The 20,839-nt window shown below is 42.1% G+C and overlaps 1 protein-coding gene across 4 annotated transcripts in view; it reads right to left on the bottom strand.

The window, feature by feature from the left end:
* The window catches only part of USP46 (ubiquitin specific peptidase 46), a 74,842-nt gene that overhangs the window by 35,520 nt on the left and 18,483 nt on the right, over positions 1 to 20,839 (bottom strand). For all 4 annotated transcript variants that reach the window (XM_007539702.3, XM_016184912.2, XM_060188066.1 and 1 more), the window contains exons 2-3: positions 7,613 to 7,693; positions 2,036 to 2,249 (exon numbers count right to left, since the gene is read on the bottom strand). In XM_007539702.3, the coding sequence (XP_007539764.1) occupies positions 2,036 to 2,249; positions 7,613 to 7,693 (295 nt within the window). The remainder of the gene's footprint in view (positions 1 to 2,035; positions 2,250 to 7,612; positions 7,694 to 20,839) is intronic.

Here is a 20,839-nt window from a genome sequence, read left to right as displayed (position 1 = left end):
CTAAAGTCAGTCTATATAGAAAAAGCTACTGATCTTTTCCTTATTCAGAAAAAAAAAAAAAAGAACAGCAATTACTTTCTATGTTTCTAATAAAATATCAACATTTGATACAATGTGACCATCGATGATCAATTATTCATTTTGTAATTTATCCAGAGCAACTGGGGTCCCTTCCTAAAGATCATATTAAGCCCTGGAGCAGCCTAGAAGCAGTTTAAATGAAGCACATCAGGGAAATGAGGGCTCTCTGTGAGTGTGATGGTGGGCTGAAACCAGATACAATCCACAAGCCTATTGCTGTTCCTTGCCAAAAGGACAAACAATCAAGAGATGAATGCAGCTGTGAAACTTCATTATTAATCATGCTCACAACAAGACTCGGGAGTCCTCTGCTTCCTTCTCAAATTACTTTCATTCTAGTATGTAAAACTACAACTGTGGAAGATAGCAATCAAATTAAACAAGACTTTATAAAACAAACATTTGATTAACTATACAGGTAAGACTATATGGCTAAAATCTAGGATAAACAGACATAACTGTATCAAATATTTAGTCATAATGCAAAACTTTCAGAATAACCTAATCTCTACTACCGTTCTCTCAAAAGACAGGGGGGAGGCGGTGGGAAGAAACATCTGGTGGTGTAAGACATTTACCATGTAAAAGTAAGAATTTAATATTTCGATTCTTAGGTAAATAAAATCCAGAGATTAATCAAATAGAGATACTGATTAGATCATTTGTATTTATTTTAATCACTAAAGATAAGTTTACAAGATAGTTCTATTTTATTCAACATGTCAATTGGTTTATTCCAGTGTCTAGCTTGGAAGGCTGTCTTGAGTAACTAATTATTTGTGATTAATAGTGAGTTACACGATTGTAAAATTACAATGTATAGTTCCACACTATACCCACCACCGAAGTTCTGTATCCCTTGTCTTGGGTGACTTTTCTTTTTATAAAGATTCTACCCAGGGGGGAAAAAAAAAGAAACAAAACTCCCTAGGTGAGTCACAGAAGAAGACAACAGCAAAACAGGATGATTGATCTAAAATGTTAAGCACATTTTTAATCCAGGTCTGTTTTGTGTATATTGATGGAAAAGAAAAAAATATTTTTCCTTTAAAAATATTATGGGGCGGGGGTCGGGCAGTGGCGCAGTGGGTTAGCACATGGCGCAAAGCGCAAGGACCAGCGTAAGGATCCTGGTTTGAGCCCCCGGCTCCCCACCTGCAGGGGAGTCGCTTCACAGGCGGTGAAGCAGGTCTGCAGGTGTCTATCTTTCTCTCCCCCTCTGTCTTCCCCTCCTCTCTCCATTTCTCTTTGTTCTATCCAACAATGAACAACATCAACAATGGTAATAATAATAACCACAATGAGGCTACAACAACAAGGGCAACAAAAGAGGGAAAAAATGGCCTCCAGGAGCGGTGGATTCATGGTGCAGGCACCGAGCCCAGCAATAACCCTGGAGGAAGAAATATATATATATGGGGCAGGGTGGGGGTATAGCATAATGGTTATGCAAAGAGACTTTCATGCCTGAGGCTCTCAAGTCCCAAATTCAATCCAGCACACTGCCATAAGCCAGAGCTCAGCAGTGCTCTGGTAAAAAAAAAAAAATATATATATATATATATATATGGCGCTGACTGGTGGTACACCAGGTAAAGCACGCATTACGATACACAATGACCCAGTTTCCCCACCTGTAAGAGGGGAAAATTCATGAGTAGTGAAGCAGTACTGCAGGTATTGTTCTTCCTTTCCCTCTTTATCTCCCCATACCCTCTCAATTTCCCTGTCTTTATCAATAAAAAGGGAGGGAAAAGGAAAAAAAAATAGCCACTGGGAGTAGTGGATTCCTCATGCAATCCCTGATGGCAATAAAATATATATATAATTATTTTGAGTACTTGGCCATAAAATCCCCTTTAAAATGGGGAGGGGTTTATTGTTGAAGATCCATAAAACTTGTCAGTTCCCCTTATCTCGGAGCCTTAAACACACTAGTCTCTAGACTACTCACCATTTTCCTTTCTCAGCCTCGAAATGAACTTCTTTGGTGGGATGACGCCAACCTTCTTCTTCTGTGTGGCAATGCTGTGGAAAAGGTCTGCCAGACACGTCAACAAGTTTTCCTTCTTTTTTTGCTGGGCCTTGTATGCCAGCACATTCTCCCTGAATGGCCGGCAGAAGTACAATGCCTGAAGCACGGAGTTACAGTAGCATGTGTTCCCAAACTGCCAAAGGACAACAGGGAGGGTTCAAATCATAGTCCGGGAATCTGCCACCTCTGGGGCAGGTGGGGAGAGGGAGAAGGCCACCCTCCAAAAGCCAGTCCAGACTGCCCTGTATCCGAGTCCTGCTCACTATGTGGTTAACAAGGAAAAAAAAAAAAAAATCCAAGTTTAGAAAAGCCTGGTTCCTCTCTAGCCCATGGTGGACCCCAGGGGATAATATAAACACCCTGTCTGGATTTTAAAAAATTTATATTATATGAAGGCCTAGAAAAGCAGCCAACTAAAATAAAAAATACCTTGGACTAGGTTTGGTGTATTGCACCAAAGCAAAGGACTCTAGTGAGGGAGTGGAGGGAAGGTGTGGGAGGGGGGTGGCTTTGGTGTTCTAGTGCACAGTGGTGGAAAAGAGCCTGAACTGGGTGTGAGAATGTTTTGAAAACACTTGTCATGGTGAGATGAGAAATTGTACCCCTGTGCTAACAACTGTACTGTAACCATTAACCCCCAATAAAATAATTTTTAAAAGTTTACATGTTGGGAGTCGGGCAGTAGAGCATCGGGTTAAGCGCAGGTAGCACAAAACATGAGGACTGGCTACGGATCCCAGTTCAAACCCCCGGCTCCCCACCACTTCAGACTTCTCTTCACAGATGGGGAGTCGCCTCACAGGCAGTGAAGCAGGTCTGCAGGTGTCTATCTTTCTCTCCCCCTCTCTGTCTTCCCCTCCTCTCTCCATTTCTCTCTGTCCTATACAACAATGACGACATCAATGACAACAATAATAACTACAACAATGGCAACAAAAGTGAATAAATAAATAAATATTTTTTTTAAAGTTTAAATGTTAAAAATAATAATAAGTAGTAAGAGGCTATTTTGCAATAGCTAAGAGACTCCTATGGTGAGGCTGAGTGGCAGCACATCTGGTGGAGTGCATACGTTGCTATGCACAAGGGCCCAGGGTCAAGCCTGTGGTCCCCACCTGAGGGGGGAAGCTTCACGAGTGTTGAAACAGTGCTGCAGGTGTTTCTCTTTCTCTCTCTTTATCTCTGTCTCCCTTTACCTCTCAATTTCTCTATCCTATCAAATATAAGAAAAATGTAATAAGGCAAGGAAAAAAATAAATGCTTTAAGAAATAAATTCCTATGGCAAGAAAAATAATGACTCAAAACAGAAAGAAATCCAGGCAGTGGGATCCTGTTTGTTGAAAACAGCCTTAAGTGAGTGGGGACTTGTTTTCATTTTTCTCTATCAAGTCTTTGCCCACGGGTCTCAGACCACCCTTCCTCATTTGCTCCAGAGTAACAGAGGCAAAGAAGTGTTTCCTTACATCATCCTCTCAGAACTCTGAAAGGACCCTCCATCTTGTTGCCACCAAAATGGCAACACTCCTGACATGGAGCCACTGGTCTCCTGCCACCAGGGGAGAGTCCACACAGGAACATTTCAGACCCCTCAAGAATACTGGGTGTTCACATTATGAGGAAAGAGGGGAAAGGTCATCATTTCACTGATTGTCAACAGACTATAAAATTAACTTGTATAATAGACTCAGTGAGAAACACAGCTGAGATGATCACAGTAGTGAATTTTCCCTACATACTAAAATGAAAAAGAAAAAAAAAAAGACCTAAGGAAATAAGATTAATCGAAGATTACAAAATGCTGTGTAAGACAAAAATAGAATGTGAACATCTTCTCAAGATCAGGTGTTAGTTTCTGTGCCGTTGACTCCAGAGTGAGACAGATGCTCAGCCGTACTCAACATGACATTTCCATTTATGCTAAGATAGAATAGCTCCTATTTTTATACATTTGAATCCACTTTGACATAATTATGTAACAGAAGGTAACTCTCTTTATAAAGAGAAATTGGAGGGTCAGTGGCACACCCGCTTGAGTACATACGTGGCCATGCACAAGTTCCTGGGTTCAAGCCCCCCAGCAGGTGGAAAGCTTCACAAGCGGTGAGGTGAAGCAGGTCTACTGGTGTCTCTCTTTCTCTCTACCTCTCTATCTCCCCTTGACCCTCTCAATTCCTCTTTAAAAGAAGTAAGCCTAAAAAATAAAAATGAAAGTTACTTCTTTCCCCTTTTGTTGCCCTGTTTGGTTTTTTTTTTTTTTATCATTGTTATTGTTGTTGATGATGATGATGTCGTTGTTGTTGGATAGGACAGAGAGAAATGGAGAGAGGAGAGGAAGACAGAGAGGGAGAGAAAGATAGACACCCGCAGACCTGCTTCACAGCTTATTAAACGACTCCCCTGCAGGTGGGGAGCCAGGGGAAACAGGGGCTCGAACCAGAATCCTTACACTGGTCCTTGCACTTCGTGCCATGTGTATTTAACCTGCTGCACTACCGCCCAACCCGCAAAATAAAAATTACTTTAAAAAAATAGGTGGAGGAACTTTCATAAGTTACCATTTGAAATAAACATAATGAAACAATTACTACATTTATATCTCACAATGTTCCACAACTAGGAAATGACCTTCACTGTTTTCTTCCAGAATCTGCATTTGTATTTTTCCTAATCAGGGCAGGATCTCCATAAATTTACCAACTTTTTTCACAGAGCTTAAGATAAATAACTGTGTACTATAGTAAAAAAGAAAAAAGAAAAAAAAAGTTCAGTCTGGGCAGAGGTGCACCTGTTGCATCACCACAATCAAGGACCCTGGTTCTAACCCTAGTCCACACCTGCAAAGGTATGGTGAAGCACTGCTTCATGAGTGGTGAGGTAGTGCTGCACGTCAGTCTAAGTCCCTCTCTTCTCCCCTGTATTCAACTTCTCCCTGTGCTATAAAATGAATAAGCCTAAAAAAATATAATATTAAAAGTAGAAGTTAAGTGACTAAGAGATAGCTCAGAGAGTAAACTGGACACCTTGAGTGTGAGGCTCTGGGTTCACAGCCCCAGCACCACATGAGAGCACCATACACAGAACCAGGGGGCAGTTCCACGATAGCACAGTGGTGCTGTGGCATCTCTCTTGTCTCTCTCTCTAAAATAAAGAATAAAAAAGTTGGTCTAGGGAGTCGGGCGGTACAGCGGGTTAAGTGCACATGGCGCAAAGCACAAGGACTGGCTTGAGGATCCCGGTTCGAGCTCCCAGCTCCCCACCTGCAGGGGAGTCTCTTCACAGGCAGTGAAGCAGGTCTGCAGGTGGCTATCTTTCTCTCTCCCTCTCTGTCTTCCCCTCCTCTCTCCACTTCTCTCTGTCCTATCCAACAACGATGACATCAATAACAACAATAATAACTACAACAACAATAAAAACAACAAGGGCAACAAAAAAGGAAATAAATAAATAAATTTTTTTTTAAATCTTTAAAAAAAAAATTGATCTAGGGAGGGTGCTCAGTGGTGCTATCTTGCATGCAAAAGGCCCTGAATACATTCCCTGTCACTACAAAAAAATAAGAAGAACAAAAATAAAATAAGTAATAATAATTTTCCATCATAAAGATAAATTTTAAAACTACAATTTTATATTTCACCAAGGCAATGCCCTAAGTTCTAGTACATTAGTCTTCCTCCCACTCCTCTTTTACTCAGAACTTCATCTGTCCCCAGAAGCTCTTCTAACTCTTCTTTTTCCCCTCCACTTCAATATCACTTTAATGAGGAAATGTTGACTTGCAGGATTGTTGTTGGCACAAGGATACATTTCCACATTTCTCCAAGATAGGTATCAATACATCCCACCCTCAACCAAACTATTATCTTGTTCTATCACAGGGGTTTATGACCTTCCCTTCTTCTTCCCAAATTCCTCTGCATTAGTGACGCTACTCAAGAGAATGTCAGGGGCAAATGATGAGTTATGCAGACTTCTTGGTACTCTCCCATGTGTAGAAGATGTACATATGTTTCTTTTCTTTTTGGTGAACTGTGGCCTCCTGCACACATGAACTCACCATTTCCGCGGTGTGTTTCCATTCAGATAGGAACAGAGAGATAAGGGTGCTACCAGGACTCGAGCCTGAGTGACAAGCATGAAAAGGCAAGTGCCCGGACCCATAAACTATTCCTTCAGCCCTTTTTCTTTCTTCTTTTTTTAATTATTTATTGATGAGAGAAAGAATCCCTCCAACATATGTGGTACTAGGGTGCAAGCTGAGGGTGTCCACATCTGAGCCCTATACTCTACCACTGAGCCATCTCCCCAGCCACTTGGAGAGTTACTAATGAATTTCTCTTTTCCTTTTTATCAGTCAGCCCTGTGCTTACCTGTTTATCTGCCCATCCTCTGAAGAACCCAGAGGGTTATTTATTTCTGCCCCTGTGCTATGGACACTGACATGTATTGAGACAACAGCCTTCTGAGAAGTGTATTCAAGTGAAAAAGGGAGAAAAAAGAAGAGCAGATTTGGCTACAAAGCCATGTAAAATCACTCTGAAAGTCATGTGTTTAAGGAAAACCCTTCCTAACAGGGTCTGAGCAGGGAGAGAGTATGACCAGTAGACCTAATCCAATGATACAGTAAGTAAATTCTTCTTTTCTAGAACAGCCCATACAACTAACAGCTTTTAAACACTGGACAAAGCTGCTTTCACTCTGACATTTGCCACTTCAAGTAACTAGAGAGGATGAACAAGTATTTACAATCTGAAGTGATAACAATGGCAATGGAGTTGCTTTAAGTACTAGGCGACATTTAATAAAAATAATACATTTGGGGGCTTGGGAAATAGCATAGTGATTAAGCAAAAGACTTTCACACCTGAGGCTCTAAAATCTCAGATTCAGGGCCAGGTGGTGGCGCAGCTGGTTGAGTGCACATGTTACAGTGCACAAGGACTGGGGTTCGAGCCCTCAGCCCCTACCTGCAGGGGGAAAACTTTGCAAGTGGTGAAGCAGGGTTGCAGGTGTCTCTCTCTCTCTCTCTCTCTTTCTACTACCCCCTTCCCTCTTGATTTCTAGCTGTTTCTATCCAATAAATAAATAAAAATAATTTTAAAATTTAAACAAAGAAATTCTTTTACGGTTCGAGCCCCCGGCTCCCCACCTGCAGGGGAGTCGCTTCACAGGCGGTGAAGCAGGTCTGCAGGTGTCTTTCTCTCCCCCTGTCTTCCCCTCCTCTCTCCATTTCTCTGTCTTATCTGACAATGACAACAACAACAATAGCTACAACAATAAAAAAGGGCAACAATAAAAGGGAATAAATAAATAATTTTAAAAACAAACAAACAAAATAAAATCTCAGGTTCAATCCCCAAACACAAGCCAGAGCTGAGAGCAGTGCTCTCTGTCTCTCTCTGTACTTTCTCTCTACACCCCTCTCTCATTAAAATAAAGTAAAATAATAAAAAGGTGTGGTTCTAAAAATTAATAGTAATACATTGTTTAATACTTACATTGACCAATCCGAAGTAGTGCTCATTGATTGGAAACTGCTCTGGTCCAATGTCTTTTTCCAGAGCAGAGGCATTGGTGCCCTAAAGAAATGGAAAAAAAGAAAAAGAAAGAAAAATCACCAACACTGGTTGTGTATAATAGAGACAAAGTAAAATGACACTTTCAAGAGTCCACTTTTGAGACAACCTCTCCCCTAGGCACCAAGGTGCTTGGTGATGTTCAGACTGACAAGACAGAAGAAAACAGCAGATGAGGTAGTGTCAGCTGTATTCCTTTTCTCATACAACCTAGTCCTCCCCTCAAATCTGTTTTACTTGGCTACAATTACCGCTTGTTAGGAAAGGAGGTCTGTGACAGGCACATGTGTGTGATTATTTCCTGGTCACAATTAATAGGTTCTGAACTGCCAAGAACTTCTGTATAAAACAGGTCAAGCTCAGCAGCTGTGGCGGATTTTCTAATATTTGATGGTGTATATAGCACTGCACCACTTTGCAAGTCAGGTTCTCATTCTGATACAGTTTTTAGTGTATCCACTATGAGCCACTATTCTATGGCACTGATAACAGAGAAGTGGGCAAAACAGACACAGATGGCTGCTCTCAGGAAGCTTGTATTTTAGTAGACAACGTCCGTCTGAAAGATAAAGCAATTACATGGAGACATGGATAGCTCACCTGGTAGGGCAACAGCTTTCCTGTGCACATGGCCCAGGTTCAAGCCCCCAGCACACCACATGGGAGTATAACAGCACTGGGGGAAGAAGTTTTGTTGCTGCTGTGACTGTTCCCCCAGCCCACCTGGGCCACCACTAGTCTGTCTGTCTGTCTGTCTGTCTGAAAAAGTCAGGTCTACAATGGTGTCATCAATCTGAATTCATTCCTATACCTCTGACCTGACACTAGTTTAGTGGCTGTCAGCATATACAAAAATTTCACTACCCTCTCACGTGTGTGTATGTGTGTGTGTGTGTGTTTGTTTGTGTATGTGTGTGTGTTGGTGTGTTTTGCATTGCCTGCACTATAATATAACCCCATGTACAAGCTGAATGTTCTAAAATAACACTCGCCAGATTACAGCCAAATTTTATAGTATAGACAAAAATCACTGAAAATTATCAATAAAGCTACCTCTTAATCATAAATCAGTGTAAATGAAGTCCACTAAATATACCCATAGTCATTTCTGAAGCAACATCAGAATATGTGGCTTAGAGCCCAGGAGGAATTCCAGATATAAAAGTATAGAACATGGAAACAGACTTCATTAAAGTGTTCTTTATGAGGTAGCTATATAGTCAAGTTAATGCGTGATTTTTGCCATTTGGGATTCCTTGGCTTTAATCTGCTTCTTTCAACTTAATATTCTTTCTGGGAAAAGGATGGTGACACATACTAAGGACAGTGGTGCAAGGGGACAAGCTATGCCTCAGAGCATATCCCTCCTCTTCCGAGGTCAGCATGTCCAAGGTACCCATCAGAGCAAGTTTGCTCATTCTCTTAAAAGTATGAGGTCTGGGGAGCCAGGCAGCAGCACACTTGGTTAAGCATGCACATTACTGTGCACAAGGATCCAGGTTCAAGCCCCTGGTCTCCACCTACAGGGGGAAAGCTTCATGAGTGGTGAAGCAGGGCTGCAGGTATCTCTGTCTCTCTCCCTCTCTATCTTTCCCTCTCAATTTCTCTCTGCCTCTATACAATAATAAATAAATAAAACATTAAAAAATATTTTAAAAATTTTTAAGAAAAATCAGGTTTAAAAAAAAAAAACAGTATGAGGTCTGGAAGGGTCCAGAAGAGAAGGCAGTTGCGTCCTGGTGTCCAGTGCTACTTCTGACCACTGCACCTTCGCCCTCTTGTCCACACTACTCTCCTCCTCATCCCACTCACATGCACACCCCAGTTCCTGCTGTCTTCCCATTGGCAAAGATGTGCTTTAGAACTGGAAACCATCCTAAAGCCACCGAGGTTGAGCTCTGCCTGCCAGTTCCCTTAAAACATCCCAGTACCACCCCACTCACATGGCAGGACTTACCACTTGTCCTTTTAGTTTCCTCTCATTGAGACTTTTTTTTTTTATCATTTTGCTTATTATTTATTGAGTAGAGACAGAGAAATCGAGAGGAAAGGAGGAGTTAGAGAAGAGAGAGACCTGTAGCGCTGCTTTGCCACTTGCAAAGCTTTCCCTTTGAAGGTGGAGATTGGGGGCTTGAACCTAGATCCTTGTGCATTGTAATATATGCCACTGTAACACCTCAACCAGGTGTGCCACTACCACAGCCACAGCACCTCTCATTTTTGCTCAGTGCAGTCCATTGGTCATGCTTTCAACTACTCTTATATGTAGCCCCTCACCCAGTCTTTTGGTCATACCACCTGGTTAAAAAAAAAAAAAAAAAAAATCTGAGCCAAATTATTCACTTTCTTCAAACAGATGCCCAGACAGATGTACAAAGCTAGAAGGAAAAAAGTCATACAAGTGAGCAGACTGGATTCACTAGAATTGACCGAATTCAAGTGGCCCTCAGTGTGTCCCACATTCCAACAACTCCCTTCTTATAACACTCATTGCCCACTCCATGATAACACATTGTTCCCCTCAATAAAAATATTTATAAATAATAAAAGGAAACTATTCAACAGACCAATTATCTACAGCCCAGAGCATACACCTTAAAGCTGTATATGTATGACCTTTGTTTTTTGCTTGCCAGTATGAACTTGCCTTTGATTTCAACCGCTCCACTCTCTTGGTCTTACTTTCCTGGCTGAGAGGTACAGCTACCAATCCCCAGCCTCTCTGACTGCTCAGGATGGCAGAGAAAATCAAGCAGAACTGGGAACGTTATCTGCAGTAAATTGTGACTTGCATTACAAGCCTAAGCACAGTGGCATGGAAGGCAAATGGGAGACACTGGAAATGATTGTTCTCTGACCAGATGCTCAACAAAACACTTCACTATGGTGGCAAATCACAGGGTCTGGAGGTAGAGGAAACAGAGTGCTCATTTCTACCGGAAGAAAAGAAAATAAAAGAAATGAGTAACCTCTGAAAAACAATGTGCCATACTTTATTAAAAATAGAATCTGGGCTGGGACAAGTTCCAACAAGAAGACTGTAATGTTAGCTCTTCAAAGCATTTCTGAAAGCAAATCTGTGACTTCCAAGGGGTGCTAGAAGAACACAAACAACAACAACTCTGTAAAGATGAATCATAAATTCATAAGATCAATATAGAAAGACATTTCTTTTTAAAGCAATTTGTAAGGAAAATATGTAGAAATTTGGGGGAAGAAAGAGAAAGGAAACAGACCTTTGCCTAACAAGAGGATGCTGTCAGAACAACGGCACTTTAACGTCTATAAAAACCAACATGAGGGAGTCCAGCGGTAGCACAGCGCGTTAAGTGTATGTGGCGCAAAGCACAGGGACCGGCTTAAGGATCTTGGTTCGAGCCCCCGGCTCCCCACCTGCAGGGGGTCGCTTCACAAGCAGTGAAGCAGGTCTGCAGGTGTCTGTCTTTCTCTCCCCACCCCCGTCTTCCCTTCCTCTCTCCATTTCTCTCTGTCCTATCCAACAATGATGACATCAATAACAACAACAATAACTACAACAATAAAACAAGGGCAACAAAAGGGAATAAATAAATACTTTAAAAAAAGAAATAGTTTCTTTTTTAAAAAAAAGAATATTGTTATAATACAGGGGGACCTAAGTCCAAGATGGCTAGGGACACAGCACAATCGTCAAGCAGATGATCTGCAAGGTCCCAGTTCAATCCCCAGAAGCACCACTAGCTAAAGTTGAGCTCTGGTTGGGAAAAAAAAAAAAAGAAAAGAAAAGAAAAGAGAAGGGAAAGGAAGGGAAGGAAATGGAAGGGAAGGGAAGGGAAGAGAAGAAAAGAGAAAATAAAAGAAGAGAAGAGAAGAGAAGAGAAGAGAAGAGAAGAGAAGAGAAGAGAAGAGAAGAGAAGAGAAAAGAAAAGAAAAGAAAAGAAAATGCCTATTAAATCCAAGAGAGTAGGGAATCATGCAGCACATCGAGTTAAGAGCATGTGGTGCGAAAGCGCAAGGACAGGCGTAAGGAGTCGCTTCACAGGTGGTGAAGCAGGTCTGCAGGTGTCTATCTTTCTCTCCCCCCCCCCCCCCGTCTTCCCCTCCTCTCTCCATTTCTCTCTGTCCTATCCAACAACGATGACATCAATAACAACAATAATAACTACACCAACAATAAAAAACAAGAAATGTAAAGATGGAGTTGAAGTCAGGAGAAGCATGAGATGTAGTCAAGGGGAAAATGGATTTTCCTTTCAAAATGGTTTCAAGGGCGATGAATCTTAAGCCAAATAGAATAAGAAAAAAAATTAAGTTTAAAAGGGAAGAGAAAAACAGCATCAAAAAACAAGTTCTAAACTAAAGGCATTTTATACCTAATAATAGAATAATATACAGTCGGGCGGCAGCGCAGCGGGTTAAGCGCATGTGGTACAAAGCACAAGGACCGGCATAAGGATCCCAACAACAATAACTACAACAATAAAACAAGGGCAACAAAAGGGAATAAATAAATACTTTAAAAAAAGAAATAGTTTCTTTTTTAAAAAAAGAATATTGTTATAATACAGGGGGACCTAAGTCCAAGATGGCTAGGGACACAGCACAGTAGTCAAGCAGATGATCTGCAAGGTCCCAGTTCAATCCCCAGAAGCACCACTAGCTAAAGTTGAGCTCTGGTTGGAAAAAAAAAAAAAAGAAAAGAGAAGGGAAAGGAAGGGAAGGAAATGGAAGGGAAGGGAAGGGAAGGGAAGGGAAGGGAAGGGAAGGGAAGGGAAGGGAAGGGAAGGGAAGGGAAGGGAAGGGAAGGGAAGGGAAGGGAAGGGAAGGGAAGAAAAGAGAAAAGCGACTCCCCACCTGCAGGGGAGTCGCTTCACAAGTGGTGAAGCAGGTCTGCAGGTGTCTATCTTTCTCTCCCCCTCTCTGTCTTCCCCTCCTCTCTCCATTTCTCTCTGTCCTATCCAGCATCAGGGACAACAACAATAAAAGCAACAAGAGCAACAAAACGGAAAATAAATATTTAAAAAAATTTTTTTAAGTATTAAAAAAAAAGAATAATACACAGTCTGATTTCCTCCAACTTCTGAATGTTTGAATACAGACTATAAAGTAGCAGCAAAAGGACCTACCAGAAGTATGCAGAACAAAGTATGTTGTTATATTAATAAACTCATCCCTTGGTGTGAAATTATAGTGGGGAGAAGAATTGTCCTGAACTACAGACCAAGAAAAAAGTTACTATTTTTCAATTCAAAGAAAGTTGCAAAACAGCTGGTATGCCTCTAAACTAGAGACATGGGGACAGCCAGCTCTCTGTCCCCTTTCCTCCTTCCCTCATTTAATTTCAAAGTCACTTCTTCAAAGCTAACTTCCCCAGCCCTTCCCTCTCACAGAATCTTGTATACATGATAGTAGCACTCACCACAATTTCTAATGACATGACTATTTACCACCTGTCCTTCCACAGTACTGAGGGTTGGCAAATGATGGTCCACTAGCCAAATTCGGCCCACCACCTGGTTTTGCAAATAAAGGTTTGTTGGAATACAGCCTAAATCATCCCTTGACTTATTGTAGCTATTTTCACAATGTAACAAGAGCAGGACTGAGTAGTCAGAACGATGAAACTACAGCCCACAAAGTTTAAAATATATGCCATCTAGCCCTTTGCCAAAAAGCTGTTAAACTCTTCACCAGGCCATGAACTCTATGAGGAAAAGGATGACTACTGATTGGTTTCCAGGACTTCCAGAGCATCTGGCATATAAAAAGTGCTTAACACAGTCTGGGAGGTGGCTCAGTGGATAGGCAGAGTGTTGGATTCTTGGTGCTTCGTAAATGTGATGAGTGAATAAATTTGAGAAACAAGGGAAGGGTGAGTTTTTTTGTTTTTTTTTTTTTTTCACCAGAGCACTGCTCAGTTCTGGCTAATGATGGTGTGGGGGATTGAACCTGGGACCTCAGAGCCTCAGGCATGAGAGTCTCTTGGAATAACCATTATGCTTTTTTATTTTATTTATTTTTTTTTTCTGGATGGGACAACATGCAGTGTTATTTTTATAGTGAGCTGCTTTGCCCTGATGGTTACACAATAAAAAGTGCTGGGTAGAAGGAGAAAGTCACCCAGATGGCTTTTTACGACTTTATAAAGAATGGGAGAAGGGAGCTGCGTGGTAGCACGCCTAGGTGAGTGCACTCATTATAGTGCCCAAAGCCTCCAGTTCAAGCCTCCAGTCCCCATCTGCAAGGAAGAAGCTTCATGAGCAGTAAAACAATGCTGCAGCTGTCTCTACCCTCCCTCTTCCCTACTGATTTCTGTCTCTATCCAAAATAAAATAGGAGAAGATAAAGTCTTCCTACATTGTATTCAGGCCAGCAGAACCCCACTGGGTGATGATTATTCTTAATCCTCAGTAGGCGCTTCATACTTTGCCTAAGTAGCACATTCTCCAGGGCTCTGGATACCTGTGCACCACTGAAGTTGTTCAGAGACATGGTTTTTTTGCCAAGTACATAGTGAGCCAGAGAGTGAACTGCCATGTTGAAGCACTGAGGATTACAATGGGCAGGTAGAGGTTCTCCATCCTCAGTTGCACCTGACACCCTCGCTGCCTGGTGTTTCTGGATGGGAGTGTCACACAGGGCCAGCTTGGCCCTGATCCCTAGGCTTAGCTGCTGTTGTCACCTTCTCAAAGCCACCTAGCACTAGAGGCTTCCCACAGTCAAGGCCTCCAGTTGAACAAATTTCATTCATATTTCTAACATCTGCTAAGCTAAGGAGGAGGCTGAACTACTTGCTCTCATGTGATCACCTACCAGGTAAACAATACCCAAAGTACCTAAGGACACCTGTCCTACTTGGAATGCAGCCAGGTCACCTGGCCCCAGAGAGCAACACTAAGCAAAACTCTCCTCTCCATGTAAGTCACTAACGGGAACTCACTCTCTATCTTCATTACATAGATGACGATAGTGGAGGGTAAGCAACTTGCCAAGGTCTAGTGTTAGCATGAGGCAGTGGTCAGTTGCAAGCTCACAGTCTCAGTATCACTGCACTACACTCACATTTCCCAGTCAATTGTATGCACTTCCTGCTCAAGGCCTCATGGGGAGCCATTCTGCCACAGGAAGGCATTAAAGGGCATTTTCGTTTTTTAAAATATTTTGTTTATTTATTTATTTATTTATTTAGATAAAGACAGAGGGAAGCTGAGAGGGACATGGAAAGATTGAGAGAGAGAGAGAGAGAGAGAGAGATACCTGCAGTACTGCTCCAGCCCTGGAGGTGAAGACCAGGGCTTGAACCCAGGTCCTTGCACACTATAACATGTGTTGTATTGGATGCACCACAGCCTGGCCAAGGCCATTTTCATTCTGTCATGTTCATGCCTTCTGCACTACTAGAGAGGGAGAAATGACTGGAGAAATGACTTGGAAACAAATCTCATTATGATACCAGTTAACAATGCTAGCATAGAAGCAACAATATCTGCTATAAAGAAAGAAGACCCTGAGATACATAAATATACCAAGTTATCTCAGAAAGGAACAGCACAGAGTATTTAGAGACTCTAGCTTGGAAAATGACTCTCCATGTGTCTTTAAAGAGCTTCCTCATACAAGAGATAGTTGCAATTTAAAAGAAGCACAAAGAAAACCAGACCTGTCTTCTAGCTGAAGGTGAAGAGGAAATGCACAGGAACAAGAATCCCACCCCCAGCCCAGTGTTCTACAATACCTCCGAGATGCCACATTAAGCATGAGGTCTCTCAGGCTCCTACTTTACCCAGAAGTAGCCTTCCATAGTTTCTCAGAAAAGTACTATGAGATCCCAGAGGGGTCCCAAGTTGAAGAAGCCAATTCTGCCCATTTGACTCATTATTTTAGGTAGAGACAGAGAGAGAGAGAAAGGGAAAAGAGACTATAGTACCAAAGCTGTCTTCAATGCAACAGTGGCCAGGCTCAGGCCTTGGAAGTGCACACTGTAAAGTATCACACTATCCAAACGAGCTATTTCACTAACCTGCTGCCAATTTGACTTACAGCATGGCTTTACGCATCACCCCCCACACCCTCAACCTGCAGTTCAAGTTCAAGATCTTCATTAGTGAAGAGTCAGGACATCAGTATCATTCACCACCTCACAGCGTGGAAAAACTGCCTGAATATGTTTGTATGGTGTCCCCGCCCTTTGGGAGCCAAGTCCCTCTGGATCACTATTGCACATCAGGAGTGTTATATTCTGCTGTAATGAAAACATCCTGTAGTGTACTGATTATGAAACATAAAATTTGGGACCGGGTGGTAGTATAGCGGGGTTAAGCGAACATGGCACAAAGCATGCCAACCAGTGTAAGGATCCCAATTCAAGCCCCCGGCTCCCCACCTGCAGATGGGTCGCTTCACAAGCGGTGAAGCAGGTCTGCAGGTGTCTGTCTTTCTCACCTCCTCTCTGTCTTACCCTCCTCTCCGGATTTCTCTTTGTCCTATCCAGCAACAATGACAGCAATAACAATAACAATAATTAAAAACTATGATAAACAACAAAGGGGAAGAAATAGCCTCCAGTAGCAGTGGATTTGTAGTGCAGGCACTGAGCCCCAGCAATAACCCTGGAGGCAAAAAAAAAAAAAAAAAAAGTACAAAGAAAGAAAGAACGAAACATAAAATTCTGTGCTTTCTTCTCCCATTCCCAAAGAAATGGCAATAGGAGAAAAGAGTAAGTTCTTTGCAACAATATTACTCAGTGCATCAACATTCTGCCATGAGCTAAATTCAGAAGCCAAAAACATGTATATGGATACCGCTATTTCTTATCTGTTGAGTTTAGTAATTAAAAAAAGTGAGCTTTCTGTCTTATACATTTTTGGGATTTAATTCCAATTCACTAGTAATTTTTTTCTATTTTACAAAACCATCATTCTCTGGCAGACTGAAAATAAAAATAAAACTACTCTTTCACTACAGACTGAACAGCAAAAAGTTAAATGAAATTAAGCTTATGTTCTTAACTGTGTGAATAGCTACTAAATTCACTCTTAATAAGAAAAATGCATACTAAAAACATATTGACAAAGAAAAAGGGAGGGAGGAGGCATACCGATACCACTTTCTCCCTGCCTGGCAAAGATCAAAAGGTTTTTAATAGCCCACTGCTTTGGTAAGGCTGTGGGCAGTAAGGTTCACACATACTGCCAGTCAAGGGCGATTTTTTACAAAATCCCTCAAGTTACACATGCAAATCCATTTCCTGGCAATCAGCTGACAGACTCTCCTACATAGGCAAAATGACGTGTGTACAAAATTGTTCTCTGTAGTCTGTGTGTAAAAAATTCAGGATTGGAAAACTACTACACACCTACCAAGGGGGGTCTGCATAAGTGAATTTAATACCTCGAAGCAACTGAATCCTCTACAATCATAAAAAATGAATAAGGATGCTCTTTAAACTGTACTTTCATAGAGACAGCCAAAAGATACCAAAAGTTTAAGGGGTAGATTGGGACAGATCAGTATGTGTTGGAAGTACTGTTTGTGTTCAAAAACAAAGCAAGCAAACAAACAAAACAGGAATACAGTATAAATATACTTGGCTTTTATACCTCTGAATGGAAACAGAAGAAACTGCAAATATTGATCAGTGCAAAAGATATGAACTGAACGACAAATATATATATATTTTTTTACCTCCAGGCTTATCATTGGGGCTTGGTGCCAGCACTATGAATCCACTGCTCCTGGCAGTCATTTTTTGCCATTTTATTGGATAGGACAGAGAGAAGAGAAGGTGACAGAGAGAGAAGGGGACCAGGTGGTGGTGCACCCGGTTGAGCACACATATTAACAGTGCTCAAGGATCCAGATTCGAGCCCCTGGTCCCCACCTGCAGGGTGGAAAGCTTCATAAATGGTAAAGCAGGGCTACAGGTATCTCTCTCCTGCCCGTCTCAATTTCTCTGTCTCTAACTAAAAAAATAAATAAATTCTTAAAAAAAAAAACAAAAAAAACCAGCATAATGGCTATGAAAAGAGACTTCACCACTTGTGATGCAGGAAACCTGCAGGTGGGGAGCTGGAGGCTCGAACCAGGATCTTTGCATGGGTCCCTGCGCTTTATACTATGTATACTTAACCCAGTGAGCCACTGCCTGACTCCCTGATAGGTGTATTTTCAACATATATCCTTCTGTGTAATTTCAAAATTCTACCAAGCAAATTCATTTTACCTTATCAAAAACTTTTTAATTTTTTTAAAAAAACACAGTTTAGCTACTTTGTGTATTTCTCAATTAAGAACACCTAGCTGTATACATGAATCAAAACAGCAGATAACTATACACAACTAAATAACAAACTCTTTTACCACATGATTCACCCATATTTCCAACAAAAGGAAAAATACTGTGTCCTGATTGATTACAAAGCTTTTGCTCTACTGCGTCAGTGCTGGGTCTTCAATAATATCTCAGTCAGCTTCTTCTTCCTTTTCTCTGCCTTCTGAGTTTGCCCTCCCTGGTCTTCTCTCTCAATGGAGACATAATAAATGTAGTTTACTAGTTCTTACCAGGAGAAATGCTCCTTACCAACCTCTAGACCCAGACAGGCTGAAGTCACCTGCCCAATGTCACAAGAGCTGGTAATTGGCAGGGTCAAGACTGGAATCATACACTAGGACCCCATCATCCTCTCCATTCCCTCCTTCCTCACAATCCTTTGTTTTGGTGCAATGCACCCCATCTAGTCCAAGCTAAGCCAGCATTGTTATATATTCTTCCAGCAGCCACCACAAAGAACCTCTGAGCCACCACAAAGAACCTCTATCAGAGCTAATGTCTCCTAAATTCTAGGTCATGAAGTCAGAGGGGGTGGGACTTCCTTAAGAGGAATGAGTCTGAACATTTAACTGTAGGAATTTTGATACCCATTAGAAAGTATACAACCGGGGGCTGGGCGGCAGTGCAGAGGGTTAAGGGTACATGGTGCAAAGTGCAAAGACCTGCGCAAGGCCTGGCATAAGGACACCAGTTCGAGACCCCAGCTCCCCCCCTGCAGGGGGGGTCACCTCACAAGGAGTGAAGCAGGTCTGCAGGTGTCTATCTTGCTCTCCCCCTCTCTGTCTTCCCCTCCTCTCTCCATTTCTCTCTGTTCTATCCAACAACAACAACAGCAATCACAACAGTAACAACAAGGGAACAAGCGTAACAAAAATGGGAAAAATGGCCACCAGGGGCAGTGGATTCATAGTGCAGGCACCACCAAGCCCCAGCAATAACCCTGGAGGCAAAAAAAAAAAAAAAATGTATACAACTAGTTCATCAAACCCACCCACAGATGTCTGTGCACAGAAGGAAACCAGTTAAACAGGTGAGCAGACAGATTTAAGGAAAGCAACTAAATAAGTCTGAATGGTCCAAAGATACTGTGAAAACATAAAGGTCAAGAAACTGGCATTTGAATCACTGGTCTGAAGAACTATCTCCATTCTATGGGGTTTTCTTCAGAAGAAAAAGAAACTTGGGGATAATAGGTGGCCCTCAGCACACATGCAGACATGTTCTGCATGGCATTTCATTTTTATTTATTTTCATCTGCCTTACTCTCTCCGTATCACACTGGCTCTCTCCAAAAAAGAAAGCTGGACCCCAACTACAAAAACATTTGTAACAGAATTATTGCATTGTCAGAAGTTATGACGTGTTTTTCAATGCAAAAAAAAAAAAAAAATGGCAGGGTCTAATGATGGGTTCATCCTGGTTGGACCACAGACTGGTTTGCCCTGAATAGCTCATATTATACCTACTAATACTTAAATGATTTTGCACATTCCCCCTCTCGCATTAAGACATGTCTGACTTAGGCAATAAATTGGAGAGTTCGAGTCTTCACCCACAGGGGCAAAGCTTCACCAGAGTGGAGCAGTGCTGCAGATGCTTCCCCTTCTTTGTTTGTTTCTCCCTGTCTCTTTCTATTTCTCAACCTCTAGCAAAAGAAAAAAAGGGACTGGGTGGCGGTGCACCTGGTTGAGCACACATGTTACAATGTGCAAGGGCCTGGGTTCAAGCCTCGACCCCCACCTACAGGGAGAAAGCTTTGCAGTGGTGAAGAAGTGTTGCAGGTGTTGCTTTTCCCTCTGTCACCTCCTTCCCTCTCAATTTGTGACTGTCTCTACCCAATAAATAAAGATAATTAAAAAATAGTTAAGAGAGAGAGAGGGGGAGAGAAACCACTGGGAATGATGGGGTCATGCTGGTACCAAGTCCCAGTGATAACCCTGGTGAAAAAAATTAACTAGTCACCACACTATATTCCTGCAGCAGTGCTAAATTGATTAGGGAGCTGTGGGCCTCTCTCAAGTTCTTGTTAAATGAAAAGCAGACAAACAAACATAGATTCCAGGTGACTTTTTTTTTTATGGGGTGGGGATTAGTGGTTCACATGAGTACAGTTTCTCATCTCCCCATGATAGGTATCTGCAGAACACTCTCACACCCACCTCAGGTCCTTTTCCACCATTATGTATCAGGACCCCACACTCTCTCCACCCTGTTCCTTCCCCCTTTCCTCAGAGTCTTTTGCTTTGGTGTAATCAGGTGAGTTTCTTAAAGAAGCTAGCAGTTTGGTTCAAGCCCTTGGCTCCCAAAATGCGGGGGGGGGGGTCACTTCATAGGCAGTGAAGCAGGTCTGCAGGTATCTTTCTCTCACGCTCTGTCTTCCCCACCTCTCTCAATTTCTCTCTGTTTTATCCAACAACAGCTATAACAACAAGGGCAACAAAAATGGGAATAATGGTCTCCAGGAACAGTGGATTCATAGTGTAGGCACCAAGCCCCAGCAATAACCATGGAGGCAAAAAAGGAGGAGGAGGAGGAGGAGGAGGAGGAGGAGGAGGAGGAGGAGGAGGAGGAGGAGGAGAAGAAGAAGAAGAAGAAGAAGGAAGATGAGGAGGAGGAGGAAGAAAGAAGCCAGCAGTTGAGAACTCAAGTCTAGGAGAAATCTGAACCTAGAAACAGCCCTCAGGTTACTTTAAGAGAACCAGTGTGTACAGACTGGGCCTTGCCTGGTACAGAGATCTCCCAGTGTGCACACAGGCCAGGGGAAGATTACACTGAATGTTTTTAGGAATTCTACAAAGTAGAGTAAATCAGAAACCACGTCTCTCCTCCTGGTATTATCT

Source organism: Erinaceus europaeus, chromosome 3 (genome assembly GCF_950295315.1).
Source record: "Erinaceus europaeus chromosome 3, mEriEur2.1, whole genome shotgun sequence".
Taxonomy (NCBI): domain Eukaryota; kingdom Metazoa; phylum Chordata; class Mammalia; order Eulipotyphla; family Erinaceidae; genus Erinaceus; species Erinaceus europaeus.
The sequence above is the reverse complement of the archived record's forward strand: the minus strand, read 5'-3'. Positions and strand labels throughout refer to the sequence as shown.